Source organism: Trachemys scripta, chromosome 4 (genome assembly GCF_013100865.1).
Source record: "Trachemys scripta elegans isolate TJP31775 chromosome 4, CAS_Tse_1.0, whole genome shotgun sequence".
Taxonomy (NCBI): domain Eukaryota; kingdom Metazoa; phylum Chordata; order Testudines; family Emydidae; genus Trachemys; species Trachemys scripta.
Window position 1 is genome coordinate 49,623,024 of NC_048301.1, and position 25,840 is coordinate 49,648,863.

Consider the following 25,840-nt stretch of genomic DNA (forward strand, 5'->3'; position numbering starts at 1 on the left):
TTATCACATCAGAGAACAGCAGCATATGTTGAAGTCCCAGATTGCTAGCACCAAGAACAAGCATTATGGTGATCAGAACAGATAAACATTGTTTGGCCACAAGCATGACAGCCATTTCATTTTGGCACCTATTCAGCAGCAATTTGCAGGCTGCCCATCTAAACCAAACTTTGATAAGCACCTGTATTTTATTGTGTTGGTTCTCAATCTGCAGTCTGTCCCCCAATCTCTTGGAGAGGCTCTCTTAGTAATAGGAAGCATGAAAATTTAGAATCAGATGTTGGGAGTGAAGAGGCTTTGTGAGAGGATCTGTTTCTTATGAAGTGTCTACAAATGTGAGAACCACAGCTCCAGTTAACATGTCATATCAACCTGTGAGTGGGCACAAATGTCCTAACATATGGACCTGAGTGTAAACTGTCAAGCCCATTCTCGTGTATCAGCTTCGGTTGGGAAGGACAATATTAATGGTCAAGAATATTGACAAAGTCGTCCATGAAGTAACATTCCACTCCTGTGGGTAATGGGAAATGCTATAGATCGTTCAGATCAAAATTTAAAAAAAATCAAATAGCTTCCACACCAAAGAAAGCATATGAATTTAGTGGCTCTTCACCTTCTTATAAGGCCTTTGCTTACGGTTTCCAAAAAAACCCAACAGATTTTGGTGGACAGCTTCATATGAGTGAATAAATTAAAGGAAAAAAGGGGGAGAGAAAGATTACTTCATTAGCAGAAAATTCACATACCATTTCTGCTCAATGGGTCCCTCTCATATGACTTTAGCAGCTTAGCAATTATTATAAAGCTTCCCACTCAGTTTAACATGACACCTAGGTTGTTCACTCAATCAGAACCCTGTTCCTACAGCCAAGTCAGCCTGATATTATATATTTTAATACACACACTAATTCCCCTCCCCTTCCCCCCCATTGGAATAGATTTTGATCAGAATAGGACTCTTCAGATGAGTCTGTTTATTTGTAGCAACAGTATCATTATTACCTAAACAGGCAAAGCACAGAGATTTGTGGTTACGCTGCCCTTTAGATCACCATCCCACAGATTCCCTAGGCTCCTGTAGTTGAGAGCCAAATGAAAACTGATTTATGTGAAAGTACAATTTATGTAATCATCACCTTGGTAACTATTTTCCTGTTACAGTTTAGAGCTCTGTCAACAAAGTCATTCAAGCCATTTCATAAAATGTTGTGATCATTCTGTGAAGAGCCTGGCATGATTTTTTTTCAACTGGATAGTGAGCCTGGTTTTGAAATTTACCTTTTCCCCTTGATATGAAACTAGAGATCACTCATGGTTCCAAGGGGTGTAGGCTCATGATACAAACTTTGCTAACAGGTTGAACTAGACATTTTAAGAACAAAACATGCACATTCAAAAAATATTGACGTTTATAAACAATCCTTCAGTCTCAAAAAGTCAGTGACTTTCCATCAGCTGAAAAGTGTAAATGCAACATACACATCACATGCACAGTTTGCCGTGCACAGTAGAATTCTATAAAACCCCACAAGATTTTCAGAGACTAAAAAAATTTCACCTCAGTGATGCAACAATTTTCAGACAACTCTATGTGCCAGTACATAACTCATAGTAACCGGGCATATAGGCATGTATATTGCAATTTTAGCATGAACTACAGACTGTGGATGTATATCACAACCTCAGCAACAAACAGAAAACACTAACTCAGAGAAGTTACATTAATAGGTCACGTGAAATTCATTTTAATATATGTTAAAGTGAACTAATATCCTTCCTGCTTTTTTCTATGCAGTTAAATAATTTTATTAGCATATTTTTTTAGATTAGGTTTTTGTAGTTATGTATTTTATATGAATAAATTTCTCAGTTAAGTAACAAGATTTCCTTCCATTAAAATAAATTTCCAATATAACATGCAGCTGAATTAGGTTGCATATCATTTTCTACATTAACAATGGCGCTCTAAGACATATTAGGTCAGCCAGAAGTTTATATATTACGTACAAAAAAAAAAAAAAAGCCTTTCATTGCAAGTTGTTTTATAAAATCAGCTCTGGAAAATGTATATGTTCTAAGCTCCAAGCGACTTCCAAAACAAAATAAATATTTATGAAAGTTCTCCCAGCAAGTTCATTTACAGGTTGGTATTTCTCTATATAGAACATATACACCATCTTGTGGAGAAGAATGGTAAAGTAAGAAATCTCCAAAAAACTCAAACTGATACTAAGAGCTGTTTTAAAACAATACAAAATATTTACATTTCAGAATAGATAAAATTAAACTATTATAATCTGTACATTTCATAAAACATCAAAAAAATCAAGCTAACAGCAACCTCCTATCATGGCAATTTAGTGTCACAAGCATTTGTCTTTGTAGATGGGGAACGAGAGAACACAAAATTTGTATAGGATAGCTGCAGAACAAATCTCAAGTCATATCTTAGAAAATGACAAAAATGAAAATCACTGACAAAACTTAGATCTGATTTAAGACAAATTTTTGCATTAAGAGAAATAAAACTAACACAAAAAGTATAAGATTACAAACTTCTGAAAAACAGCCCTGCATAACTGAATTACCAGTATCTTAATAACTACAGCAACATTTTAAACAGTAAATGTTTTAAAAAGGTACTGCAATGTCAAAACTCCCAACCTTTCACAATAAACCTTCCAGATTTGTTTTAGATGAAATAGCTTCCAAATAAATTCAATATATAAAATAAGATTTTGATTAAGGACTGACACTGTTACTAAATTTAAGAGTAAACTGAGAACGCAACTGTACTTTCATTAGTAAAAATGAAGTTTATTCTCTTACCAGTACATCATGCACTAATGCCTGGTATGTCCAAGTATGGTGTAGAGGAGTTGCTAAGTCTATGTTTCTGTCAACAAGGACTAATAAAGGCCTTTGGAAGCTGTAAATAAAAGACATTTTGTCAGTAATTCTTTATACATATTTGGAAGAGCCTCTCAGTCTCTTCAGAAATATCAGAGATATTCTTCAGAGTTTTTCTGTACTGCCAGTCTCTTTAAAATCAGTGATACTCAGACCTCAGTGGTTCAGGAGCCAAATTAGCTATCAATATTACCCAAAAGAACAACAGAATTGTGAATTCATTGTTTCATTTATTATGGTACTATATATTCATATTTAAACAATAGTAAAAGCATCCTGACTGGTTAATACTTTAGACTGGTTAATAATGAAATCACAGTGTTTTAATATCACGTGCTGCAGGAGACACATTAAAGAGCCACTTGCGACTTGGGAGCCTGAATCTGAGTATCACTCCTTTAAATATTATTCTGCAAATTGCATGTACTACCATGCTGAATTTACAACTTTAGGGAGTTAGGCTTAGGACATAATTAACTGACAGAATTCACAAAGGTAAGATTGAGACCAAGAAATCAACAATATTAAAAAAAAAAAAAAAGACTGAAAGTTACATTAATATTCTCATCATCCATATAAAAGCCCAAAGACATATAAACCTTCATATTTCAGGACAAAAGCCAAATCCTAATTGGCAGGTTTTAGAAAGATGCTTCCTGTATAGGCAGATTATTCCATAATTTTCTGTTGCAGTTCGTTTCACCTTCCTCTGAAGCATGTTGGGGCTGGCCATTGCCAAAAATGGGAAACTGATTAGATAGACCATGGGTCTGATGTGATAAGGCAACTCTCATACTCTGTAATAACTAAAGAGCTCCCACACACAATTGTTAAATCCAAGTCAAATAACCAGCACTGACCAGCCTTCTTAGTTAATCACTTAGTTACACAGATTGATGACTGATTATTGAATAGAGACTGTACTGGTCTTGATGGGTGATAATCACCTTCTAGCAACAGACAATAATAAAATATTCAGGATGATTATATTAGATTTGTCAGCAGCTTTTGAAACTATTGACTTATCCACGGAAAGTGGTGAGGTGGATGGATGAAATAGCTTGAGTAGCTTTGGTTCATCTGAAAAAGATTCTAGTAGTAGTATTGGATCACTGCTTGTGCCCCACACCCCAAAAGGAACCTCACATCTGCAGTCTCTCTCTCGGGGGGTCCATCATGCCACCTCTCCTGTTTGATTTGTATGTGAAGCCACAAAGAGGTTATGGCTTGCATTGTCATCAACATGCTGATACTCAGCTCCGAGAGTAAATTTTCAAAAGTGCCGAAGTAGATTAGGAGCCTAAATCTCATTGAAAATCAGTGAGATTTAAATTCCTAAAAGGGCATTTCTTCCTACTTCTGAAAAGGGGACTTCAGCACTTTTTGAAAGTTTTATCCCGTCTCCTTTTCACTGAACCCAAATGCTATTGTTTCATTACTCTCCAAGTGTCTGAAGACTAAGCTACAAACTCTGCCACGTCACTGTTTACCCTTTTCCCATCTTATTTATGAATATTTTCCCCACATTAAAATGAATGGCCAGATCCTGCAAAAATGTGTGCACTGTATAAGCCAGTGCTTAGTGGATTTGCAAGCCACATACAAGTGAACAGGCTTCTGCAAGAGCATAGCCTATATCACAATGTGCTCCAGCTTATCCCCTACATATTATGTCATTGTTTCCCAGCACATAAAAGATACAGTGTGTGTATTGTGACTAGATTAACATATCAGTAATTCACATCCTTGTCAACAATATAAGTGGCGTGACAACCATCATCACACAAAAGCAGTTAATACAACTGCTTTATTAGGGACAGGAGAATGATTAGCCAGGGCCGACAGGTCGAAGTAGACCAGTGGACCCAGAGCAATGTGCCACTACAATCAATAAGAGTACCTAACTGAAAGTTTTAGCCCACAAAGGCTTATGCCCAAATAAATTTGTTAGTCTCTAAGGTGCCACGAGGACTCCTCATTGTTTTTGCTGATACAGACTAACACAACTACCACTCTGAAAACTGAAAGACAGTTATTGTTCTGTTAATAAGAGGTGTCTTATGTCTGTGAAAGGCAATGCAAGATGCTGTGTCTCACCAGGCCAATGATACATACAGTATCAGGACACCAAACAGAAGCAGCCCCACCACACAGTCCCAGGTCATAGGGATAAACAGACATGGAAAGTGGTCATCCTCACAGTCCCACAGGGATCGATCAAGAGTAGTGGAAGAGAACAGTAGTTGCCAAATCCCCTCCTCCCGGCCTCCAAAGAACATAAATTCAAGTTGTTGGTAATGATCTTTAAAGCCTTTAATTAGAGAGACCGTTTCGCTCCATACCTGCCTTGTGGCAATTAGGATCAGCTGGGAAGAACTTGCTGTTGGTCTGTGAGGCTGAAATAACCAAGACCAATGGCAGAACTCTCTGGGAGAATTAGTCTGCCTTTTTTATTACTGACTAAATAAAAGTAAGGTTATGAATATTTCTGAAAGCAACACGCCACTCATTCTCATTCTGTCAGTTGATATACAGTAACTCGTCACTTAACGTTGTAGTTATGTTCCTGAAAAATGAGACTAAGTGAAATGTTAAGCGAATCCAATTTCCCCATAAGAATGAATGTAAATAGAGGGGTTGGGTTACATAGAAATTTTTTTTTGCCATACAGTACAGTACTATAGTTGGGAGGTGCCCTGCCTTACCCACACAGGCACAGCCCACTGGCACTGGAGACAATTAGGGAGACAAGGAGGCTGAAGGTGCTGTAGGCTAGGAAAAGTACGTTGTGCACAGGGCCGGGTCCAGGCACCAGCCAAGCAAGCTGGTGCTTGGGGCGGCAGATTCCAAAGAGCGGCATTCCATCTAATCCTTTTTTTTTTTTTTTTGCGCGCTTCACTGCTTTGGCCGCCCCTGCAGGCTTTTTCTTTTTGGTTTACTGCTCCCGCCGGCGGAGGAGGAGAACGCCCTCCATCAAGCCCGGCAGGGCAGCCCGCATCCTTCCCTGCCAGCCGACCGGAGCGGTGCGGAGCCATCGCGGCAGGCGGCGCAGCGGGAGGGGCCGCGTGGCAAGCGCCCTGCTTAAGGAAGCCCTGGCTGCCTCCCTTCTTTCTCCCCCCACCGCTAGCCGGGGTGCGCACTCCGCTGCCCCGGATCTGCAGGGCCGGGAGTCCCCGTGGACCCACACTCCCACCGCCCCGCAGGTATATTTTTTTTTGTTTTTTCTTTCCTTCGCCGCGCCGGCAAGCCGGCCAGTTAGTCCTCCCCCACCCTGCCTTGCCGCTCCGGCCGGGGGCAGGTTTGTTTTCCGCCCCCCCCCCCCCCCCCGCCCCCGCCCGCCGGTTTTTTTTGCCCCCCCCTTTCCCCCCCCCACGCGGCTTGTTTGTTCCCCCCCCCCCCCCCTTTGCCGCTCCGGCTGGGGGCAGGTTTGTTTTCCTCCTCCCCTCCCCCCACCCTTGCTGCTCTGGCTGGCCGGATGTTTTTTGCTTGGTACAGCAAAAAAGCCAGAGCCGGCCCTGGTTGCGCAGCAGCAGTGGCAGCTTCCCCTACTCTGCAAGCACCAAGGCAGGGAGGCTCAACCCTTTGCCCACCCCCATCCTTAACCTGCCTCTTCTCACCCCCCCCCCCCAACTCCTGGACAAAGCAGTCAGCCAAACGACGTTACAGCAAAGCATTGCACAACTTTAAATGGAGCATGTTCTCTAACTGAGCAGGGTTGTAAGATCGAAACAACGTTAAGCAAGAGGACGTTAAGTGGGGAGTTACTGTAGTGGATATTTTTGCAGTATATTGGATCTTTCTGGGTCTACGGTTGAATGAAATGTTGGTCTTCTTTAATTACATGAAAATTTTTAGCTCAGGATCTAGGGGTTACATTCTGTTTACCCATAGTATTTAATCTGATGGGGTTTTTGTTCTATTAATATGAACTAACATTTATTTTCCTTAATATTTATGAAGACTTCATAAAAGCAAGTTACTCTCAGGCATGAACCATGTCTTTGCATGTGTCTGTACAATGTCTAGCTCAAGAGTCCCAACCCAAATGGGTCCTTTTAGTGTTACTGCAATAAATATATAAAAATAATGCAAAATAACTGTAGTACACTACCTGAATTGTCCAGCCCCAAGCGTGTCACCTGTGAAAAGACTGTTTCTGGCATCTCTTAGGTTCTCTCGGAGTTTCTTATCTAGTTTCTAAAAAATGTAAAGCATCTTTTTATACACCGGTGAGGTTAGCGATTCTCTCAACCAGTTTGTACAATGGACAAAGTTTAAGACAGATGAGCTTTTGCTGATGTCAAGACAACAATTTTCCAAATTTTAGTTTTTCTAATACTCATACTACTGCTTAAGTCACACTAACTTACTTTGGACACAGATTCTCTTACTTGCCATATTGTTACCTAGACTGTTCTGGGCAAATTCCTGATTTTCCAGACAATGCAAGTCCATCTTTAGTGGAGTCTCTCTCTCTCTAAGCACACATTAGTTAGTTTAAAAAAAAGTGAAGAGAGTCATGCAAGTTTCAAAGTCAGGCACTTGAAAGATAGACAATGCTGGATTTATGGTTACTCATGCAAACTGAATTCTGCCTACTTTGCGTTCAACTTGTGCACGGAATGAGGCAAGGGTCCTGTGGGAAAAATGGATTATTTTTGTGATTAAAATAAGTAATTATGTAATTAAAGACTATCATAATGTAGATGCACAAGAAGAAGAATTAAGTTTGCACGGATAACTGTAAATATTGCATTTCCCAGCTTTCAAATGGCAGGTGTTCCCATTACAACCTGCTACTTTGTTTATATTGTTATTGTTTTGGTATTCTGCCAAAAGTTTCCCTAAGGACTGGAAGTGAGAGAAGGGAAACAATGATCTTAAAGTTTCTCTCTCAGCAATAGCTGAATGGAATTCATAGGACAAAGAAGAGGCACTTCTCTACTCTGAGGGTTGTTTCCCCTTGCCAAATATCAAAGGTCTGCTGCTGTAAATAATGGAGGTGCAAGACCTTTTCTTTGATAAGATCACAAGAATATTTTATAACGGAAAATGTTAAGCAGCCTGAGTATAAGGATCTACTATCACTCTCTAGGATCTTGCGAACAAAACTAGTTCAGTTACCATTTAATTTTATATTTTATGAAAAAAAAATCACATCTCTAATCTGATGTCATTAAAGAGGTAAAAAATTGAAGCTGTAGTCTTGTGAAACATTTCAGATGTGCTATTGACTAAGTAACTAAAAACAACAGTGTTTTGTTTTGTTTTGTTTTAAAGTCTTTCTGGCAGTCTCCAAGCTGGAGTCAGAAGTTCTACAACACTCCCTTTGTTGTTTTGGGAGTTATTTGGATCTTTCCCTTTCTCCCTCCCTACCCCCCGTTGATTTTTTTGTTTTTAAAAGGAAGAGACAGATATAAGCAGCCAAGTAACCTAGGTTCCCATTTGTAGACCTGAGGGGAAGACTGCTGCAGTGAGGCATCAGATATCTGGGGCCAGCTCCAGGAGCAGGCTTGCAGAGGTGGCTTCAGCTGTCAAGGAGGTAATGAGGGAAAAGGTCTGGCCAAAGGAAAGGAGAGTCTAAAAGATCCATTCATTTTCTCTATATGTTCAGGGTATGGGAAGCCCAAAGAATTCAGCATAGGTCATTGCAGCTGCTTCATCACTCACTGTTGTCAAACTAAGGAAGAGTGAATCCTATAGGTCTGACAGCATACCACAAAGTTCTCACTATGCCAGCATTTGCTGCATTGGCACATTTGGGTCAGTCATATTTTAAGGGTGAAGCTGCTATTATTTCCATTCACATGGGAAAGATTCCTATTGCCCTGTCTTAGCTGGATTTTGACAGGCTGTTTTAGTCATTAATTCTCCATACACTTTTCATAAGCCAAATACAGATAAAATATTTTACCTACATAATTTTAACATTATTTATAATAATGTGTCTAATTAGGTCATATAAGGCATATTTAGATAAAGATAACTGTAGCTGAAATTAAAGTTTTATCAGCTTAAAGGGACAAATCTTCTAAGTGAAGGAGGCTCTCTCTAAATATTTATCAACAAAGCAATCATCTACTGTACTCATTCTCCAATTACCTTTGCTTACTATTAGCTCATTCCCAATCTACATACCCCAAAATACTTCACTCTATGATCATAGCACAAATTCTGATGGGATCTGGAGATCCAAACAAGCACATTAAAAACTACAACCATTAACTAAAAAGTACGTCTACAATTATTTACACAAGTCTAACTACCATCTGACACAGCAGGCAGGAATACGTTCCTAGGGTGCTATGTCTAGTGGAAAAGGAAAAGATGAGGGACTGTTTGGGCTGGAGAGACATGTGTACCTCCACCCATCAGAGCCTGCTTTCAAAAGATTCTGTGTTTGTGTGACTAGTCACACAACTTCTACAATGAGGCGCTGTGGAAGCAATATCAGGAACGAGAACCTGGACATTTTCTTTCAGTTTTCCTCTTTGATGTTAAATGTTCAGGGTTGTAAAAAATAAAAATAAAATGCTATTAGGAGATTTATTTGAAACAATCATATATTTAGTGTTTAAAACTCTTACCACTGCCACCATTTCTGCTGCAGTTCCTCTTGAGCATCTGATTATAGGAATAGCTCCTATTAAAAGATACATTATAATTTCCAGGTCATAAATAATTATACTGCAAAGCTGTGGTTTTTAATTTTTTAAAGCAACTGATTTGGGGTGCCAAATTTTCAAAACATGCTGTCTAAACTGTATATAAAGTATGGCTCTAGTAGTCATTATCTATGAGATCACAAAAAATGGTTTATATCAATACATTTAAACAAAGTATTATAAAAACACAGTAAGAATGATAAATACTTAAAATCATGTTACAAATATATATTAGCAGTACATTGAGAGTTACAGGGATTGCCAGCTAAAATATTCAAAAAAACAGTTCTCTTGCCTATCCCACATGCAGGTACTAAAAGTAGGGCTGTCAAACGATTAAAAAAATTAATCACGTGATTAATCACACTGTTAAAGAATAATAGAATACCATTTATATAAATGTTTTTGGATGTTTTATACATTTTCAAATATATTGATTTCAACTACTACACAGAATACAAAGCGTACAGTGTTCACTTTATATTATTTATTACAAATATTTGCACAGTAAAAAACAAAAAAATGGTATTTTTCAATTTATCTAATAAAAATAATGCAGTGCAATCTCTAACATAAAAGTTGAACTTACAAATGTAGAATTACGTACAAAAATATAACTGCACTCCAAAATAAAACATTGTAAAACTTTAGAGCCTACAAGTCCACCCAGTGCTACTTCTTGTTCAGCCAATCGCTCAAACAAGTTTGCTTACATTTGCAGGAGATAATGTTGCCCGCTTCTCGTTAACAATGTCACCTGAAAGTGACAATAGGCGTTTGCATGGCACTGTTGTAGCCGGCGTCGCAAGATATTTATGTGCCAGATGCATTAAAGATTCATATGTCCCTTCATGCTTCAACCACCCTTCCAGAGGACATGCGTCCATGCCGACGATGGGTTCTGCTCGATAGCGATCCAAAGCAATGCGGACCGATGCATATCCATTTTCATCATCTGAGTCAGATGACACCAACAGAAGCTTGATTTTCTTTTTTTGGTGGTTCAGTTCTGTAGTTTCCGCATCACAGTGTTCTCTTTTAAGACTTCTGAAAACATGCTCCACACCTCATCCCTCTCAGATTCTTAAACCTTGGGTCAAGTGCTGTAGCTATCTTTAGAAATCTCACATTGGTACCTTCTTTGAGTTTTGTCAAATCTGCAGTGAAAATGTTCTTAAAATGAACCTGTGCTGGGTCATCATCCGAAATTGCTATAACATGAAATATATGGCAGAATGTGGGTAAAACAGAGCAGGAGACATACAATTCTCCCCCAAGGAGTTCAATCACAAATTTAATGCATTTTTTTAAAATACCTTAATATTAAATACCTTGCAAAGGCGGCTACAAAAGTGCCATACGAATGGCTGTTCTCACTTTCAGGTGACTTTGTAAATAAGAAGCGGGCAGCATTATGTCCCATAAATGTAAACAAACGTATTTGTCTTAGCGATTGGCTGAACAAGAATTAGGACTGATGGACTTGTAGGCTCAGAAGTTTTACATTGCACTCAAAAAACAAAAACAGTTACATAACAAAACAAAATCTACATTTGTAAGTTGCACTTTCATGATAAAGAGATTGCACTACATTACTTGTATGAGGTGAATTGATAAATACTATGTCTATCATTTTAACAGTGCAAATATTTGTAATAAAAATAATAATAATTGAAAGTGAGCACTATACACTTTGTATTCTGTGTTGTAATTGAAATCAACATATTTGAAAATGTAGAAAAACATCCAAAAATATAATAAATTTCAATTGGTATTCTATTGTTTAACAGTGCGATTAATCACAATTTTTTTCAGTTAATCGTGCGAGTTAACTGCGATTAATCTACAGACCTAATTAAAAGTTATGAAATTTTAAATCTAATTTACATTATTTATGCTGTTTATTTACTTTTTCATTTCTCTCTGATTAGACAATGAAATAGATTAAATTTGCTTAGTTATCTTTGCTTTTGATAGGGTCTCTTCCATTACCACAATACTGCAAGAACTGGGTTGCAACTCGCTGCAGGGGAATATTTATTTATTAAAATAAATTTTTCCATTGGAATTTCAGGCTTCACTTGTCATATAGTGAATTTTTAAATACATTTAAGTTGAAACTCTGAAGATTCAAGAGGCTTCGTAGATACACTTTACTTCTTGCCACAGAAACTAAGGCATTCAACAGGTTCAAAGGATCCTTCTAATTTCTGAGCACCCTGGGGGATGCTAAACTCTCCTCCCCAAGAAGTTACAATTTTAGGCAGTGAAAAGGGAAGTAAATCTGAAAGCTGTCAATTTAGCACTCCAGTGTTTATAATTTTAAGCATGTTAAATTTTACTCACTGAGTCGTTATTAAAATGGACACATACACCTTTCAATAATTTCTTCGACAGTTATCCAGCCATTAATGACAAACATTGATAATACCTTGTATGCTATTTAACAAAACTTCTGTTTATCAGCAAAAACCCTGACAATCTCTCAAAATCTCAGAATAAGAGATTTTATTTTGCTGGTTGTCATCAAGGTTGGTTGTTTGTCATGGCAAAAAATGACAGTAATTTTATCGTAAGAAAAGGAGACGTCATGGAACATATCCTTTATTTTACAATATGAATTATTTAAAATATTTAACTAATATTTTCATAAAATTAAAAAACACTCCATGACCAAGTTAGTTATGGTGTTACTGACCATGAACTTTTCTGAAAAATATTAAGGGTGGGAATTTCAAAATTGTTCAGCATTCGCCCAACTCTGTTCCTAATTAAGCAGTTTCCAGCACGAAGCACTGAAGCAGGGGCATTTTTACTGATGACTTAAACACCAGCAGATTTATGCCAACAATAAGCACTTCTGAAAAACCCACCTTAAAAGTCATGGTTTGTGTCACAGATGTCATGACTATGACAAACAGAGAGGTTTAGAAATAGCTTAAAAAAAATCTACAGTAGACTAGGAAAGCCTCTTCAATAACCTTCACAATTGCAAACTCTGTAGGACATGACTAAAATAGTAAGGTAAAGGTTGTTGTGAATTATGAGATTGAGTTCAAAGAATATCCAGTTTTCAGTGAAAAATATTAAACACACACCTTGCACACTTCCTTTCCTACAGCATCTTTCATCCAAGAATCTCAAAACAAAATTTTCCAGACACTGAGGCCTTGGCTACACTTACCCGGTAGTTCGACGGCTGGAAATCGAACTTCTGGGTTCAACTTATCGCGTCTAGTCTGGACGTGATAAGTCGAACCCGGAAGTGCTCGCCGTCGACTGCGGTACTCCAGCTTGCCGAGAGGAGTACCGCGGAGTCGACGGGGGAGCCTGCCTGCCGCGTGTGGACCAAGGTAAGTTCGAACTAATTCGAACTAAGGTACTTCGAACTTCAGCTACGTTATTCACGTAGCTGAAGTTGCGTACCTTAGTTCGAATTAGGGGGGTAGTGTAGACCAAGCCTAAGACTCCGCACTGCCTATTCAACAGTGTTTTCAGAGCAACACACAGGTCGAGTGACTGGCCAAAACTTTCACATCAAACAGAATCCAGGTATCTTGCATTGACCCTACTGCCTCTCTCAGGCTGCATATGTGTAAGTTTAAAGACTTACAACATGTAATTGAAAATGCAGATCTCTTAGAAGGAACAGCGCACTGAGAAATATACTGGAACTTGTAAACTTACCAAGTGTAACAAAAAAGCAGAAGAGACTGTCAACCACAGTGTCCATAATGGCCTCCATTTCAGTGTCCGTTATATCTGGTCTGTTAATGGCTAAAACATTGTAAAATGAAAAAAAGTGGAGTTGCAGTCTAAAGCAATCTCTACAATACACAACACACTCAGTGAAGAAATGTCCTACAGCAGCCAAACAGTGACTCTTAGTCATCAACACTGAAGAAGTGACCAAGTAAGAAAGCTGTGATGAAGGCCCCACACTTAATGCTTCTACTCCTGCTCCCAATTAATTTTTTAAAGTCACGAATAATGGAAAAACGAAGAAATTCGTTTTACTGGTTAGATCAAAACCAATGTTGTGCAATCGTCCTCCACATCTCTTACAATACATGTCAACCCTGACCTGACCCTATTACTACCGCAGCTATGGGCGGAGACAGAGAATCAAGACAATGTATGTGGTGATTTTGGACTAACGTCCATTTGGAAACCAGTTTCCTGAGGTGGAAGATACTGTGCTATCTAGAGAATTCAAATTCTGTATCTGAACAGATATTACAATGTTATTTTATATATTAAAGTTCCAAACTCAATGGTCTGTAACATATATAATAATTACTCCATTAATGGTTTAAAAAACATTTTGCTATCAATGACAATCTGCATGCAATTTTCTGATCCAGGGATAATTCCAAAGTATTTTATAATATAGATAGGGAGATATATATATATATATATATATATATACACACACACACACACACACACAGTGTAAAACAAACACACACAAATCTTCCCTCTAGCTGCTCTACTGTAACAGTAATACATTTTATCTTTATATTAGAACCAGAAATATTAAACAGTCTATTAGACAAGCCTGGCTACCAACTTCTGTTTATTTAGGACACTGTGGTAACAATCATCATTTTGCACAACAAACCTAAGGTGGTTATGTGTACATTTTCTTTTTTTTTTTTTGGTGGGGCAGGAAAAGATCGTGAAGTTAGTTTACTTGATTTCAGGGGTTCCCAAACTTGGTTCGTGGCTTGTTCAGGGAAAGCCCCTGGTGGGCTGCGAGACGCTTTGTTTACCTGAGTGTCCACAGGTACAGCTGCTTACAGCTCCCAGTGGCCGCGATTTGCCGTTCCCGGCGAATGGGAGCTGCGGGAAGCGGTGGCCCGGCTCACGCCGTTTCCCGCAGCTCCCATTGGCTGGAAATGGCGAACCACAGCCACTGGGAGCTGCAAGCGGCCATACCTGTGGATGCTCAGGTAAACAAAGAGTCTCGCGGCCTGCCAGGGGCTTACCCTGAACAAGCCGCGAACCAAGTTTGGGAACCCCGCTCTATGTTCATAATATCTTAATAGAAATCTACAGAATATTACAGCATTTGAATTTTGAAAAATGTATTAGTTTAGAAATCAAGCAAAAAATTTGGTGGACCCATTGTAACAAGTTGATAGGGGAAAAAGCATGTAATGACTGGTCATTGCTTAGATGACCCAAAGGACTCCTGTCATAATTAGAAAACTATCCTCTCTCTGATCTTCCAGCCACCTTAGTAGATCGCTGGTACAAGGAAAAAACAAAGATCAAAAATCTGCACCTCAGACTTTTAGGTGCTTCTGTTCAAGAAGTTATGTTCTCCATGACTAATACTTGAATAAATATGCAGCACGCACACATGCACAAAACTAATGAAGAGCGACTCTAAAAACTGACTTGTAAGCCAATTTCTAAGCTGGTTCCAACTCACTGGATTCTGGAATAAGAGTGTCTATACAAGGAGTTATTCAAGAATACCTGTTCCTGAATAACTCCATGTGTAAATAAGCCCTGTGAGTGTGTACAAACCTATACAGAAAACCACCGTAGTAGATTTTTCTATTTGGAGCACTAATTTCAATTTTTTTTTTTTTTTTTTTTTTTAGAAATGTTCAATATTCTTAAAAAATGTCTACATTTAAGACAGTACTCTTCTGCCACTAAAAAAACACATATACAGTAACTCCTCACTTAAAGTCGTCCCAGTTAATGTTGTTTTGTTGCTGATCAATTAGAGAATGTGCTCATTTAAAGTTGTGCAATGCTCCCTGATAACGTTGTTTGGCAGCCACCTGCTTTGTCCAATGCTTGCAGGAAGAGCAGCCCGTTGGAGCTACCGGGTGGGGGCTTGGAACCAGGGGGAATAGACAACCCTCCTATCAGCTCCCCTAAGTTCTCTGTGTGGCAGCCGCCCAGCAGGCTATCAATTGCCAGGCAGTTCAGCTGTCCCTCCCCCCACTGCCACATGCTGCTCCTGCCCTCTGCCTTGGAGCTGCTCCCTCCTCCCCCCAGTCCTTTACCCCATTTCCACAGAGTGACAGGGGGAGGGGGAAGGAGTGGGGAGAAGGGCTCAGGATGGAGGGAGCTTGCTGAATTTAAGATCCTATTAACATGTATCTGAATAGTTTTGAACTCCACTTTTAGTTAATTCTTGTGAAGTCAGATTAACTCATCATAGAGATCTCTTTTGGCCTTAAAACAGATAAAGATTTTAGATTTATATATCTGCTAAATTGGAAATCCTCAGTTACAGAGCAGAACTCATTTGAGATTATTATTAGATATTGTTTTGACTTCAGAGTAAGCTTACATTTTAGCTATTCAATGGTAACAAATGTTATACAAATGAAATTTTACCTACCACGATATGAGATGAGCTCCTTATTTTGATTACACAATACAAACATATCATCTTCCAAAGTAATGAAATTGAGATACTGATCAAAGACCTACAAATTAAGGGACAAAAAAAGAATTAGATAACTTCATGGAGTTTAGTTCCACCAATGGCTATTAGCCAAGATGGTCAGGGATGCAACCCCATGCTTGGGATGACCCTTAATCTTTGACAAGCAAGGAGGGGAAGACAGAGGTGGATCACTCCAACTGCCCTGTTCTGTACACTTCTCTGAAGTTCTGGTACTGGCGACTATCAGAGACCATATACTGGGCTAGATGGACCATTGGTCTGACCCAGAATGGCAGTTCTTATGACTAAGGCTGCAATTTAGTCATGGAATCGACGACTTCCAAAGACCTCCATGATTTGAGCTAGTGCTGGCTGGGAGCTGCAGGATCCCCTGCCACCGACCCTCCGCCGCTCCCAGCCACGCTGGGCAGCTGGAGGGGGGATCCCAGAGCTCCTGGCCGCTGCTGGCAGCAGGGGGAACCCTCACAACTGTGGGCCACCGCAGCTCAAAGCCCACAGCAGAGGGGTACCCTGGAGCTCCGAGCCCCCACAGGTTGTGGGGGCCCTTAGAGCTCCTAGCCACGCACAGCTGCCCAGACTCCCCATTTTTTCCACAGATATTTTTAGTCAAAGTCAGGGACAGGTCACAGGCTTCTGTGAATTTTTCATTATTGCCCGTGACCTGTCCATGACTTTGACTAAAAATATCAGTGACAAAATCTTAGCCTTAATGATGACAATCATTACAATATGCTAAGAATAAAGTGTGAAGCTGTCTTGTCTTAAACGTATATTCATGACTTGTTATAGCTTTAATCTGAAACTGAACAATACCAGATTTCTATCTGTAATTACAGCATAATTTATAAGGTCTGACATTCAAATAAAGAAACTGAATAAGATACAACTACAGCTGAAATATCTTAGAGGGTGCTGTTCAAAACTATTAAGAATAAACAAGTATTAAATGTTTCTAGGGCACTAATCTACTAATAAAAGCTATAAAAATTTGGCTTTTCCTTTTGTTGAGGTGCTTGGCACTCGATCTTGCTGCACTGAAAGATGTTCATCTTCACAAAATGATGAAATAATTTCATAAATAAATAACCCTAAACCTATCATGAGCTTGCTGTAATACACTTTTTGTTTATTCTTATGTTCAGAAAAATAATAATGGAAAATACAAATATCTAGGTAATGCATTAAAGGGAGGAAACAGATGTCTGAGCACTGAAGCCAACATAGATATACCAATTTACACACACTGAAGATGTGGCTATTAAAGTTTAACTAGTAGTTCTTATTTGAGTTGAATTAAAAATTTGGTAACTGCTCCTCTCTCCCCAACTGTAAACTATAAAAATAAGGAGAGAAAGTGAATGTGATCTGAAATATGAAAAGGGTTATTCAGAAATATACAACTTCGATATGTCTGCTGCACGTCAATCTTTACTCTAAGTTTCCTCCTTTTTTATAATTTAGCAGATAGTTTTAAATACAATTTGTGCATGGATTGTCTGTCCATTCCAGTTGTACATTCTCTATTTCCAACAAAGATTACAATCACAAGTTATTTATGTCACTTTGGGAGCAGAAAAATGAACCTAAAAGGATATATGGCATTAGGTCAGCCCAAATGAAATGAACATTTATATTTCATTACTTTTTTAATGCTAAATGCTTTGTGAAACATTTAAAAAATGCAGTTTTTAAAAGTGAAGGTCCTTTAATAAATATCATAGCCTTCAGAAATTTCTTACCTTCGCTACTTGTGTTACTGCACTAGCCCCTAAGGCAGCGTTTGCAATATCTTCCAGTTTACTTCTTGAAATGGCAGAAATAAAATTTAAATAATACGATTCATAAAGCTGATTTCGAAGATCCTGAAAGCAAAAATTAATAGCTTTTACTCTCAACAGGTACTAAAGAGCATCTAGCTAAAAATGAAGATACTTCTTAAAAATCTGAGAATTTTTATTATCTATTGTTCTAGTTATCATTGAAATTAAATTATTCTGGTGTACTTAGAGGACTGTTGATACATAAAAACATTGTATTGCATATTAACTGAGGTTGCAAGGTGCAGGGATAGTTAGGAAATTAAAGAAGTAAAGTTATCTTAAGTTTGGTTAAGAAAATAATATATTCGCTGGTAGGTAGGAAAAGGCCCTAATCATCAAATAAAGGAAGATGGTGAGAAGAAGTAGTCATAAGACCAGAATGTAATGTGTGAAGAATGCATGGTTCAAAAAGTAATTAATAAAACAAAAGGCTGCAGTAACAAGACAAAGAAAAAATGGTCTTAAAAGAAGCAAGCACAAACTTTCCCATTGTTCTGCAGGTAAGCAAAGAAGGAGAGGAGGTAAGAAAGGAAGGCTTTGGAGGAAGGAAAGCACCAATGATAAACTGCTTCAAATAGGTTTTTGCTCAAGCTAGCAAGTTAGCTGAAGTGTATAAAGAGCCATGAATCTGAAGGTTCATCATCAGAACCACTCCAATCATGCTGGGACAAATCAGGATGAAAGGACTATTCTCTGGTCTGGTCCATCTGTGACTGTATTTGATCAGATGCTTACAGATGTGTGTTACTGTATTGGGTGTAGTACACTGCTTATTATTTAGGGTTTTTTTAGGTACATTTAAAGCAATCACACAACTATCATCTGGCCTTTGGACTTAATAAAGGAATTTATGTGGTAATGTCTGGTGGCGCCCTGTATTATTAATATTCATAAATAATAATTCCAACACTGGACACAGCATACTTAACACAAAACATCAAAAGCAAGGAAATGAAACTTAAGCTATTCAACAATGCATATGTCTCTACTATTCTACTCAAATACAGACTGCACCACAGAGCATAACCAGCAAGGTTGCCTATGTTCAAATCACCGTCTTCCCTCAACTACATTCCCCCTCCCGGCTATTGCTCTTTCTTAAAGTTCTGGGAAACATCAGTTTCACAAATTAAAGTTTGGATACAGTAATATTTTTATAAGAGAATTCCTTTTTGTGGCAAATATAGATTAACGCATGCAGTATGTTCAAATTTGGGAAAAGGTGCATTCATAAACTCACATGAATTAGATATAGTCTACTATTTCAAACATTAAGTGTGCAAAGTAGTTACCTGGCACATTCTATCAATATTTTCTTCTGTTGGCATTACAAAGTATACTGCTGGAACATCTGGAATAAGATCTCGATCAGAATGCAAAAGCCTAAGGGAAAATCAAAACTAAGTTGCCTTTCCAGTTACTGTTGCTTCTCTTCCCATTCACTCAACACTATGATCATCAGAAAATAAAATGTTTAGTATGACTTCCTGCACATCCAATTTTCTAGAATTCGTCTTTATGTCTTACGAAGCTTGATTTCAGCAATATCACCACACACACACACAATGGTCAATTATTTCAAAAATAAAAAAAATTACTTGCTAGACGAACACTAACCCTAAATTAACAGTTGAGAGCTCCAGGGCAGCAGGCGGATATTGTTAAGTTCTGTCTATCTGAAGGATAAGAAGGAACTGAGAGGTGGTTGGGACCACTCAGCCCTTTATGGGGGCCAGAAGGAAATGCAAGGGCACATAGGATGCACATACAACCTCCAAATGCCCTTGACAAAAAAAATCCTCTCTTGTGAACATGCAAACTCACAGTGGGATCAAGGTGGATAAATACTTGAAGAAGAATACTGGGTTATTTTATTTTAATTTATTTATTTGAGAGGAAGTCCCTCATCTTCCACTGCATAGGAAATTCTTCTGATTAGTTTGATAACTTTACCCATCCTTTAGCCACAATACTCCTACCGGATTTTGGGCAGGAGTAAGAACAGAATCTTCAATTAATTTTTTAAAAGCGCCTTTGGATTTTGTGTACTATTCAAAAGACTCTATGTGATTTTTCAGAATATAAACAACTGGAGTTGTTGATACATGGTTTGAAGTATAAATGAACAGGTATAACTAACAAATGTATGCACAAAAATACTCACAGATGCAAGGTGATGCCCATGTCTCTCAGCTCTTTCACTGACAGCAAAGGAGAGATGATATCTTGGCCAAATCTGTCATAAATGAGAACCTATAAAACGTAAGAGGAAAATGTTAAAATATTTCTTAATATGAAAATTTTATTAAATGTTGTAAGTTCTTCCTATCATTACTGTTTACTAAGAGACAATAAAGCAGAAAAAGAACAAATGAGCAAAAAAGAAGGATGGAGAAATCTTGCCAGAATCAGTGCTTCATGTCAGTCAAACAAGAAGCTCTACCTCCAGAAAAGTAATTATTGTGAAGTGCAAAAGTATCACAAAAAGGTCAACTCCTCTGATCTGAAAAAGAGAAAACTGATGGTACAGAACTGAGTGAAGAAGAGAAGGAAAATATCATTTTGGGGGAATTAAAATTATTCCAGAATGCCATACTGAAAAAACAGTAATGAAGGAATCTTGGGCTCCACTTGCCCTAGACTTACTACTTTAAAAATTCAGTTTCTTCCTTTGAATTCCTATTTCATTCTGAATTTTTGCCAGTGCTTGTCCACATGTCACAAATGAGTCTCTGTCACTGGACCCCAATAGGTCCTAAGTTTCTTCCACTTAGTTTCTTCTCAGGTTCTCACTTAAAATATATAATAGGTTTTCCTAGAACTTCAGTTAGGCATTGCTTCTTTAAGATGTTGTACTTTTAAACATTTATCTTTTCCATCAACCAGAATGTGCAATTTTCTATATGAGTAATACATAGGATAAAAACCCTTATAGAGTAAAAGAATTTAAGTACAAGAACAGCACAAACACTATTGACCACACAAAGGAGAAAAGGCTAAGCATTGTTTAAAGATAATTACACAGTCTGTTACAGTTGTTCAGTTTTTCCTGTGCACAATGGCTAAATACATAACATCATAATCAGGTTGTATGTATGTCACTGGAAACTTGGCCTGAAAAAGGTGACTTTTTCATTACAAATTTTCAGAAGATAATTGGTGAGAGTAATCAAACTATGTGCAACCAAGTGTCTAGATTAAAACAAAAACTTTTAAAAAGGAAACGTATACACTTTCAATTATTTGTTACAACCTCACTCCAAATTCTACTCTTTTGCCCCAATACTATGGTTTGTTTTCAAATGTAAAGAAATTAAACTATTTTAATAATTAAAAAAGCGTCAGCCCAATGGAAAGATAAAGTGCCTATAAAACGTTAATTTTCTCAAAGCCTGACAAATTGTCAGAAAATGCAGGTTACTACTATAATATACCATAAACACTTGGTCTGATGTTTACCTAACAGTTGCCAGATTTTTACCTCCAATTGATTAAAATCTGATCATCTAAACTTTTGGACATGCTATAAGGATGCCTTTTAGAATAAGTCAAGTAGTTTCTCTTACCTTCCATACAGGTTCTCCTGTGCTGTTTTTAATAGGGGGAAGATTAAAATTCAACATACGCTTCAAGGCCACTGAAAAACAGTGCAATAAAAACATCCAATTACTACTATGTTAGTTTTACTTTTTTCCTTGATAACCTTTGAGACCAAATATGTTTCCAAGCACAAAAGATGCTTTTGTAATTTAGTTCAGTATTGGTTTTTGCCAAAGGTCCAAAGCAAGACAACAATTTTTATTCCTTTTTTCCATAGACTTTAAGGTCAGAAGGGACCATCATGATCATCTATTATGACCTCATGCACATTACAGGCCACAGAACCTCACCCACCCACTCCTGGCTGAGTTACTGAAGTCCTCAAATCATGATTTAAAGACTTCCACTTACAAAGAATCCACCATTTACACTAATTTAAACCTGGAAGTGACCCATACCCCATGCTGCAGAGGAAGGCAAAAAAAACCCAGGGTCTCTGCCAATCTGACCTGAGGGAAATTTCCTTCCCGACCCCAAATATAGCAATCAGTTAGAACCTGAGCATGTGGGCAAGACCCACCAGCCAGACACCTGGGAAAGAATTCTCTGTATTACGTAACTCAGAGACTTCCCCATCAAGTATCCCATCACCAGCCATATAATCTTTGAGTTAAGCCAAGAACAATAGATCTCAACATGAATTTATGAAGTTCAACTAACTACTGCTGACAGAATGAAAAAAGAGTTTTTAAACCTGAAGACAGAATCTCTTCTTCCTATCACTGGGACAAATTGTAGCCTCATGAGAATTTTGTTAATTAGAGCAGCTGCCAGAATGGTTCACACAACTCAGCTCAGCTCTGTCCATTAGAGCTATGGCTTCCCCAATCTCTTAGCAAGTTTCCATCTTTTAACAAGGAAAGTTACCTTTCTAGCATTTCATATAGCAGGAAGAACACCAAACTTAAGGGCCAAAAAGTTTCTTAAGATAATCAAGGCAGACTACAGTAATTCACAAACAGATGGTGGGCACTGCCATATTGAAAAGTGGGAGCACACTGGAATGTGCAAAAAGAACAGCAGTACTTGGCACCTTAGAGACTAACAAATTTATTTGAGCATAAGCTTTCATGGGCTACAGCCCACTTCATTAGATGCATAGAATGGAACACACAGAAAGAAGATATTTATATATACAGAGAACATGAAAAGGTGGAAGTTGCCATATCAACTGGAATGTATGCACCTTTAAAGAAAAAGTAGTAATTGTTAAGTTATGGCAGGTAAATTTAGAACTAATAAAAAGGAAATATTTCACACAGCATGCAGTCTGGAATTCACTCTACAGGTGGTGAGCAAGTTAAATACTGTGAATGGATTTTAGAAGATGGAAGATTGGATAGCGAAAGAAAAGAAGATATTCATAAATTACTGAAGTTTAGAATTAAAATACGTTTATGTATTGAAAAATGCTTAATTTCTGACTCAAGCAACAAATCAAATTTTAATATGTGATGTGTCATTCCAACAAGGGTATACTAAAATAAATCTGACAATACCAAAAGAATGCTGAAGATTGTGAGCAGAGGCACTCTTTTTACCATTTCTGCTGGAGCCCCACAAAAATGTGGACAGAAAAATAAATACAAAAATAAATATTACTACCTAAGCAGCCCCGGAGCTTCCTGCAGCCACAGGTTGCCGGATGTGGATCTGGTCTCCCCTGTACTGCGAGGAGTGCCCTGCAGCCGGGGGAGGTACCCGTAGGTGGGTCTGATCTCCCCCCGAGAGTGGTCATGCAGGGAAAGAATAAGTCCTGTCCCTCCCCAGCCTGGCCAGGACTACCAGCTAGAAGACCCCAGCTAGGGTGCTCCCAGCAGCACGAGGGCGATAAGACTCACCTCCGGGAACCTCCTATGGCTGCAAAAATCTGAAAACATGAAATTGACTAATTTTCAAATCCAATAGCCGTGATATTGACCAGAATGGACCCTGAATTTAGTAGGGCCCTATTAATAAGTTACAGGTAACTTCTCTGAGGAGTCTACAATCTAAATTAAGACTGACCACACTGAGAAATATCAAACAGTAGGCAGGGGTACTGGGAGATGAAGATTACATCAAAGTTCATAAAGTGTACTCTGTACTCTGATGTATCTTTTTAGTTGCTCTGGATTTTTACAATAAATTAATGAGGATTCATGGATCGTGTCCAGAGCAGAAGAAAATGTGGAGTTTAGTGACACTGATTGAAATAAATGAGTAATGAGGAGAAATGCAGGAGAAGGAGGAGGTGGTTGTACAGCAGAAAGGATCAAGGATGACAACTAAATAAAGCAGCATCGAAGGATGGAATTGCTTGTAGTTTAAGGAAATTAAAGAATAGCAAACTGCACTAGAGTAGGTACTGGTTGAAGGGATAAAATAGGAGAAGAGATTAAGGCACAGAAAGGGAATAACAAGGACTGAAGGAGATCTTGAATTCCTGTATAGGCTACAGTAAGTAGGTTGAGATGGTTAGCACAGAAAACAAGGACGATGATTTTAGAAACAATGTGTTGAATAAACTCACAGGGCACCAATGTGAGTCCAGGATACCTGAAAAGCAACTACTGCAATTGTCAAGATAAGAGATGACCAGAAGATGAACCAAGGTTTTGGTGAAATCACCAGCAAGGAAAAGAAATAAACAGGATTATGATGCAACATGCTTCCCATTCTAACAGTACCTTCCAACAGATGGCACAAGGCTCTACAAACCTGGATTACTCATTCAATTTTCCCCCATTTATATGTATGGTTAAATAACAACAAATGATTGAAACTTCAGTATTATTACTGCTGCTCAGTTTTGAGAAGTTACAGAATGAAAATTGACTAAAAAGTCTTGTTGATGAATTAAGACCGGAAAAAAGGAAAATGCACAAGGGTAAAGTGTAGAAGTGCACATCACAGAGACAATAATGTTTAAGAAAAAGGTTGATTAATTAGCCCTATTATCAATAGTAGTTCCCTCTAATGTTCATCCTAATTTTAAGACTCATGTTTTCTACCTCTTTGACTCTCCAGGACTCATATGCCTCTTATGTCTTTTGTTTAATCCTAACAGCAAATTCATGTAAGAAAAGTGTGTTCTTCTGACATCAAACCATATTTTGTCTGCTCTGGTCACATATAGTCACAACAAAGAGAAACTGTTTCCAGAAGACAGCAAACGTAACCTACCAACCACCTTCTTTCCCATAATTTGTGCCATCTCACCCATTCATTAGTCTACTTAGTCTGCAACAGCAAGGCCAAAGCCTGGCGATTTTGGTGCCCTTGGCTCTCTGCAATTTTGATTGTATTTACATCTCAGAAAAGTCTCTGCAGTATAGTCATCTTCTGTCACATTAACGGTCCAGGAAAGCACACTCTTAACCATTTCCAGCCACCATACTCGCTGGGAACTCACAGTACCACCTAGGTGAGCTCCAATCCGCGGCAGAGTTGGGGCCACTCTTGGGACAGCGGATCAGGGCAGGCCGAGCTCCGTTGGGGTAACAGGAACTGAGGAGGTGGCGGACAGCAGAGGGGCGGCGGCTGGGGCCCCTGGGCGAGGTCAGGCGAGAGCCCCCCGAAGCCAGCGTTACACAGCTGACACGGCAGCGGCCCCCCGGGGGGCGCCAGGCTTCACAGCCCCACCTACAAACAATTAATGCCCAGACCTGGGGGCGGGCCCCGCTTGTGGCAAGCCCTGCGCTGCCACCCCTTTCCCCACGGGAGGAGTGTGAGAATCCCCCGCTCCCCCAGCCACGGCCACAGCTGCCGGCCGCTACACGCCTCCCTACAGCCACAGCTACCGGCCGGCCGGGAGCCGCAAGTCCCCTGCTTGCGCCGCCGGACGGGAACGGCTACAGCCCTGCGCCGAACCTCCTGGTGCCCGGCAGAGTCTAGAAGGGAGAGCGCCTCACCCGTCTGCTTCTCCCGGATACCGGCCGCCATCTTCCCGGCCAGCCCCGCCCACCTCCGCGTACGCACCAGCCGGGCGACGTGGCGCGTCCCCGCACTCGGAGGCAGGTCGACAGGGGGCGGAGCTTCAGGACCCTCCGCCTGGCCCCGCCCTCACCGCCTGGCCACGCCCCTGAGCCTTTGTCTGGGGGCGATGAGGAGCTGAGCCGGGTGAGGAGCTTGGCGGTGCCGACGTACAGCTTGCGTGCGCGGGGAGCGGCTCTGTTCATTTCACTACAGGGGATTTGTTTATTTCACCTTCTTAACGCAGAGAGCTGCCCCGCTCTAAGCCGTCCTGGCTCTTAGCCTGGAGCCCCCTTTTCTAATGAAAAGAAACCGCACCTGCCCTTAGCATAGAGCGGAGAGCCTGCGCCTGTTGAATAAAGACGGATTGTGTAGGAACCGGTGTGAAAGCCATGAATAGAAATGACCAATTCCAGGGTCCAATGCTCCATCCTGGTTACAGGGAAGCAGTA

The 25,840-nt window shown here is 39.3% G+C and overlaps 1 protein-coding gene across 1 annotated transcript in view; it reads right to left on the reverse strand.

Annotated features, from left to right (window-relative positions):
• The window catches only part of SCFD1 (sec1 family domain containing 1), a 144,494-nt gene extending 119,066 nt beyond the window's left edge, over positions 1 to 25,428 (reverse strand). Inside the window, exons 1-10 of the mRNA XM_034768729.1 lie at positions 25,328 to 25,428; positions 21,401 to 21,471; positions 19,999 to 20,087; positions 19,127 to 19,217; positions 17,754 to 17,876; positions 15,946 to 16,033; positions 13,266 to 13,355; positions 9,501 to 9,556; positions 7,025 to 7,110; positions 2,833 to 2,932 (exon numbers count right to left, since the gene is read on the reverse strand). Coding sequence (XP_034624620.1) covers positions 2,833 to 2,932; positions 7,025 to 7,110; positions 9,501 to 9,556; positions 13,266 to 13,355; positions 15,946 to 16,033; positions 17,754 to 17,876; positions 19,127 to 19,217; positions 19,999 to 20,087; positions 21,401 to 21,471; positions 25,328 to 25,358 — 825 coding nt within the window. The 5' untranslated portion in view covers positions 25,359 to 25,428. The remainder of the gene's footprint in view (positions 1 to 2,832; positions 2,933 to 7,024; positions 7,111 to 9,500; positions 9,557 to 13,265; positions 13,356 to 15,945; positions 16,034 to 17,753; positions 17,877 to 19,126; positions 19,218 to 19,998; positions 20,088 to 21,400; positions 21,472 to 25,327) is intronic.
• Positions 25,429 to 25,840: the final 412 nt, after the last annotated feature.